Here is a 6,743-nt window from a genome sequence, read left to right on the forward strand (position 1 = left end):
CTTTCTCTATCAAATTACCAATTAAAACCATAATATTACTTTCTGCTGCATGAATTCAGTTTACACGAACATAACAAGATTCTTCTACTCCAATGCCAAACAATGAACATACATTAAATTCTATTATTTTTTATTTTGAATATAATATAATTTATGTTTTCTTTTATGGTTAGCCACATTAATATATATTGTCTGGATCCACCCTTGTTGTTAATTTAAATTAAATACGTCTAAAATATAAGTTCAAAATTTAAATTATTTAACATAAATCCAACCAAATATTTCTTATCTTATCTAGTAAGTTCCGCTGCTTGCTTGACCGAGATTCACACAATTATTTTATCAGTTGGAGGAATATATTCCAATTCCAATTTGTGTGGCAATCTTCAATAGTGAAAATTGTGAGGTGAAAACATTATTCAATTTAGATTTAACTAAGAAAAAGTTAGAAGACATACAATACATGTGGTGGTCGTATTAATGCTTCACATCAAACAAGTAACCATAATAAGCTAATTAGTACAAAAGTCCACTTAACATGTTTCTTCAATTTCAACTTTTTTCCCCTCTTTTAGTTTTTTTTCTATTTATTTTAAATCATATATATATATATATATATATATATATATATATATATATATATATATATATATATATATATATATATATATATATATATATATAAAATAGAAATTAACAGATAAAAAATTACGACGAAGAAATAATGAATTGGAGCTAATTTAATAAATGAACAATTCAAATATTATTATTCTTTTTCAATATATAAATTATCATTTATTAATAAAAAATGAGAATAAATTTTATTCACTAAAAATGAAACAACAAATTTTCATGAAACTCAAATCCGAGATAACATTGGGATAAGCTGGGGATGACGTGGCAGTCTATGAGAGGTTGGAAACATTGCTTGGAGATATTGGGGATAGGGTGTGTCTTGGGAAACCACTGAGTCTGATACAATTAATTGGCCACGTGAAGGGTAAAGAGAGAAAGGAGAACGCGTGTCACGCGTGGATGTGGTGTAGACCGTCGGATGCCAGATGGAGGGTGGTGATGAGTCTAATAGTGGAACGTTAGAAGTGGGAAACAACTGGTTTGGGGAAACATGTTGTGTAATTGGTGTACTTGGACCATGAAGAATGGTTGAAAACATTACAATAATTATTTTTATCTACAATATAAGAAAGTTAATAGTTGTGGAAAAACCAATTTTGCCCTTCTAACCAAATAAACCATCCACGTGTATAGGCTCAGCAACCAGCATTGCATTTTCTTTAATTTGGAACCATCTTGCTTCCCTTCTTTTTATCTTTCCACGTCTCCACACTCTTTCAAATTTCAAATAAAATTTTTCATTTTACAAACTCATTTCTCTCTCTTCTTTCTATCCAAACTTCTACCCTATCTATGTAACCTTCTTTTCTTTCTAATCTTTTCTCCTACAACATGATTTCCATTTCAAATTTGTTGGTTATGAATCATGTTTCAATTTTTTTAAATTAGATCAGGTAAATCCTTTTGCACGGATTTGATTTTTGAAACCCTTTTAATCAAAGTTGTTTAATTTCTTTAATTTGCATATGATTCTATTTTTTTGGTGGTGTAAATCAGACATGCAGGACTTTCTTGGAAGAGTTTTGAATATTGTCGGTGACGAATTTGGTATTGTAATCCTTTTTCCCAAAATTCAGATTTTTATGTTTATGTGTAATCTCCCACCTCTCTCTTCAATGCTTCTTCTTAACTTTTGCATATATGTTTTACATGTTTGTTTACTGACTCCTTTTTTTTTCATAGGTATCAAATTTTCATAGTTTTTGGTGTTGCTTTCCTATGTTTAGATGATTTTCAGGGTTAGGGTTTCACTTTTTTACCTAAACTTTTAATTTTATCTTTTTTCGATAAATTTTATATTTGTTTTCATCATCTTTATAAATTTCAGATTGAATGATTTTTCAGATCTACTGATTCAACTGCAAGAAGAAATAGGAAGCAACACAAGTCTATTAACTTCTTCATCTTTATGATTCTTCATATCCTCTCATGTTGTTAGTTTTAGTTTTTTTTTTTTTTGAATTTTAGATTTTGGTATCAATTTTGCTGGGTTTTTTTTGCTATTGAAGGTTTGATGATGTTAACACTGTTTCATATTCTCTCATCTTTAATTTATTTTTAACTACTAGGTATATTATAATAGTAAAAGAATATCAATCAAATGAAACAATTTTATTAACAGTTCAATAGACATGATGGAGCAATACATTTTATATATATATATATATATATATATATATATATATTAAGATATTATTTTTCATTTTTATATTACTCTTTTAAAAAAGTATTGACCATTTAAATTTAATTTTTTTTATCAAAAATAAAAGACAATTAATGATACTTAATTGTGAACCAATTTTATTTATTTAAGCAAAATATTATGATTTTATTTTAAGATGGTTGAAAAAAGTGAACTTATGTTCTCTCTTCTCTACCACATTTAATTTAATTTAATTGATTCTTTGATGTTATAACCACATGGAGGAGTATTTTAAGCAAAGGAGAATTTGAAAACTTAAAATTAAATAAAATTAAATTACACGGGTACTATATCACTATTAAACTCTTGTATGTATCTAAGCTATCAATTAAAAATAAGTAAAATTTAAACACTTGAGTACATAAGTACCTGCTACTATATATTATGATATGCACTTGAGTACATAGGTACCTGCTGCTACTATATAGTAGATATTATGATATGCTATTGGCTCTATGACTTTGACAACACCATGCCCCTCTATCTTTTTCTGGGATGACAAATAAAACACTATTGTATATTTTATTTATCATATCAAAATAACATAAATAAAAATAATTTTAAAATAATTAAAAAAAGAAAATGTTAAATAATGCAATCTCACATTTATACGCAATCTTTTAGTTTTTCCAGGTTGTACCATTTTCTCACAATCTTTCATTCATTTATATGCAATGTCTCACATTTCTTTTTGTTTTTTGTTTTTCCAGGTTGTAGATCTATATGAAGATGCAAATTGACATTAAAACAATATGAAAAGTGTAAGTTGTTTTTTTTAATAATTTTTTGTAGGTTGTAGATCTGCACGTGTATGTAACCATTTGTGCATTCTCAAGATAATATAGATCTTTTGTTGCCATTTTTGAAGCTCATAATAAAACTTAAATGAATTTAAATATAATAAATTGAAAAAAACCACTTTAGAGAATTTTTAGGGAAGGGAACGATTTTACTTCCCATTTTCACTCCCTTTTCTTATTTATTATTAAATGTTTTCTACTTTATTTTTTAAAATAAAAAATAACCAATTTTAAGAAAATTAGGGAGACATGAAGTTACTGATCACAATAAAAAATAACCAATTTTAATAACTGAGACATGAAGTTACTGATCACAATATTGAATATTAACGAAAACCAGAAGTTACTGGTTAAAATATTGAATATTAACTAGAACATGAAGTTACTGATCACAATATTGAATATTAACGGGAACCTAAAGTTACTGATTAAAATATTAAATATTAAGGGAACATGAAGTTACTAATCAAAATAGTGAATATTAACGGGAACATGAAGTTACTGATCACAATATTGAATATTAACGGGAACCTGAAGTTACTGATTAAAATATTGAATATAAATGGGAACATGAAATTACTTATCACAATATTGAATATTAACGGGAACATGAAACTACTCATCACAATATTGAATATTAATGGAAACTTGAAGTTACTGACTAAAATATTTAATATTAATATGAACATGAAGTTATTGATCAAAATATTGAATATTAACGGGAACATGTTATTGATCAAAATATTTTAAAATTAACGGGAACAGAGTTACTGAGCAAAATATTAATATTAACGGGAACACGAAGTTACTGATCAAAATATTGATTATTAACGGGAACGTGAAGTTACAAAAGGCTGTTTAGACACAATTTAATTTTTGTGATTTCAATTTTGTTCCTTTTTTTAGACACAATTTAATGTTAATTGTTCTTATTTTTTCCACAAAATATTAATTACTTTTAATATAATTTTTTTCTATTAAAAAATATACATCTGAAACAAATGCGCGTCCCATACCAGAACCCGTGCGAACGCACGGGTTTGTTACTAGCGTGTCCCATACCAGAACCCGTGCGAACGCACGGGTTTGTTACTAGCGTGTCCCATACCAGAACCCGTGCGAACGCACGGGTTTGTTACTAGTTATTATTATGAAAAGAACAAATGCTTTTTATCAGCATCCATCATTATCATGGTGGAAATGATGTCTCCTATTGGATGAACATAACACGTTCAGCGATGGAAAATGAAACGTAGTACTTTTGATTCGATGAATAGAAATGTACTTTGAACTGATGTAAGCATATGCTTGGTTTGAAATAAAATAAAATAATAAAAAGGAAAGAGAGTAGAAATTTCGTGGGTGACTTTTGAATTGACTATAAAGCCATGAGAATCATCCTCATTCTCATCTATCATCACCTGAACAGCTTCTAAACACTATCTTCCTCATTCTCAATCCCAACACAGCCATCTATCATCACCTGAACTGCTTCTAAACATTATCATCTTCACTTTCACAACTTATTTTTGCAGGTAAACAGAACTTGACGAGGAAACTCGTCATTGGTAATAAATCGAACTTTCCATATTTATTTTATCACTTTTTCTTGTAAGTACTTTGTTATCATAATTTACTAACTTAAATTTAAATTTCCTGTGTTTGTAGCATTTGCAGTGATCATAGCCATATATTTCTATAAGCGGAAGTCATATGTACAATCTCGCAGCCTCTCTTCTGAGCTCACTTCAAAGGATCTTGAAAGTGGAAGTCAACACTTATCATTTTAGTTATAGTGAACTTGAAGAAGCCACAAACAACTTTGATCCATCCAAAGTGCTGGGAAAAGGAGCCTTTGGGACGGTGTATTACGGTAAATTCTAACATCTTATCGTAGTGGAAATGGATTCTTTGAGGTTAATAGTTCGTTTTGTTTATGGTATTTAGAATTTTTCATACTTTATATGATCTTAATGAAGATATCTGTCGAATGATGTTTCTTGTTTAGGAAAACTTAATGATGGGCGTAGTGTTGCGGTGAAGAAGTTACTTGAGAAAAACAATTACAAAAGAGTTGAGCAATTCAAGAATGAAGTTGAAATCATGGCATCATTAGTCCATGAAAATCTTGTGTCTCTATATGGATGCACTTCACTTCACAGTCCCGAGCTTCTACTTGTCTATGAGTATGTTTCTAATGGAACCGTTGCTGATCCTCTCCGTGGTAAAGAAGCAAAACATGGAAAACTTACTTGGCCTATTAGAATGAATATTGCTGTGGAGACAGCAAAGGCGTTGGAGTATATTCATACATCTAAAATCATTCACAGAGATATTAAAACAAATAATATTCTCCTTGACACTCATTTTCGTGTGAAGGTAGCCGATTTTGGACTCTCGCGCCTTTTTCAAGTCGATAAAACTCATGTTTCAACGGCTCCACGAGGGACTCTGGGTTATTTGGATCCTGAATACCAGCAATGCTCTCAACTTACCGTTAAAAGTGATGTGTATAGCTTTGGTGTTGTGATGATTGAGTTGATATCGTCTTTGCGTGCCGTTGATAATATAACAAGTGATGGGCATGAATTTGATTTGGCTTGCATGGCTCTAACCAAAATTCAAAACCAAGCATTGCATGAAATTGTGGATCCTACACTCGGTTTTGAATCGGATTCTAAAGTAAAGAACATGATCATTGCCATGGGCGACTTAGCATCTCAATGTTTGCAAAGTTCGAAAAATTCGAGACCTACCATGAATAAAGTGTTGGAAAGTTTAGAGGAGATTCAAAAAGATGGTAAGCTTAAAAGCCAACCCGAGGTAATGGGCATTTCGAATTTATCTGATGAGGCTTCCACCTCCACTATCACCTGAGTCGAATGTTAGGAGCAGTTAAACAACTCCGAATACTAGTGGATAAATCGGTTCGATTTGATATGTTCTTCATGGTTTTCCACATACTTTATTTATTTAAACTAATTTCATATATTAAACATAAAAGAAAGCAGATCTAGACATTTAGTGTAGTGGGGACAAAAAAAAATATATCGAACTTTCCTTTTAAAAATAAGAGTAAAATGTTCAATGAGAGATAAAGAGACTAATGTTAGAAAAATATATGGATAGTTATTGTTATAGCTTATTAATTTGACTGTAAATTTTTTTATATATATAGATGTCTAGTTATGTTTAAAGTCAGTCACTACATTTCTTTCTATGTGCAAATGTATATTTGATCACTAAGTTGGTAGAGAAAAAAGATGAATATAAAATAATTTCTAATGTGATAGAAAAAGTGAGATAGAAAATAAAATATAAGAATGAAAGTTCGTGAATTTTATGTGTTGAATGAATAGAAAAACGAGCACAAACAAAGAAGAAAAAATATTTAAATATTATATACAAATATTTGAAATAAGTTTTACAAATGTTTATTAGGTTTAAAAGCATTTTACATCCTTTATTTTAAAAAGTACGATTAGTGGTTCTTTGTGCTCGTTGAACATAACGCTCGGGCATTACCCCTTTATTATGCTCCTTTGTGTTTCAATGAAGATGGAGAACTACAGATAAGTGTTCGTGGTGCTTGGCGTTCCTTTGAT

The 6,743-nt window shown here is 29.6% G+C and overlaps 1 protein-coding gene across 1 annotated transcript; it reads left to right on the plus strand.

Moving 5' to 3' along the window:
* Positions 1-1,043: 1,043 nt before the first annotated feature.
* On the plus strand, positions 1,044-6,540 carry LOC131594362 (LEAF RUST 10 DISEASE-RESISTANCE LOCUS RECEPTOR-LIKE PROTEIN KINASE-like 1.2). The gene is made up of 5 exons (XM_058866471.1): positions 1,044-1,529; positions 1,633-3,099; positions 4,674-4,706; positions 4,807-5,011; positions 5,147-6,540. The coding sequence occupies exons 4-5, from the start codon at positions 4,852-4,854 to the stop codon at positions 6,013-6,015; spliced, it is 1,029 nt and encodes a 342-aa protein (XP_058722454.1). The 5' UTR covers positions 1,044-1,529; positions 1,633-3,099; positions 4,674-4,706; positions 4,807-4,851; the 3' UTR covers positions 6,016-6,540.
* The last annotated feature ends 203 nt before the right edge of the window (positions 6,541-6,743 follow it).

Source organism: Vicia villosa, linkage group LG4 (genome assembly GCF_029867415.1).
Source record: "Vicia villosa cultivar HV-30 ecotype Madison, WI linkage group LG4, Vvil1.0, whole genome shotgun sequence".
NCBI lineage: Eukaryota > Viridiplantae > Streptophyta > Magnoliopsida > Fabales > Fabaceae > Vicia > Vicia villosa.

Bases quoted from the DNA above. Each gene is read 5' to 3' on its own strand.
- LOC131594362 (XM_058866471.1), top strand. From the start codon at position 4,852: ATGTACAATCTCGCAGCCTCTCTTCTGAGCTCACTTCAAAGGATCTTG. The intron at 5,012-5,146 runs GTAAATTCTAAC...TTTCTTGTTTAG, and splicing joins CTTTGGGACGGTGTATTACG to GAAAACTTAATGATGGGCGT.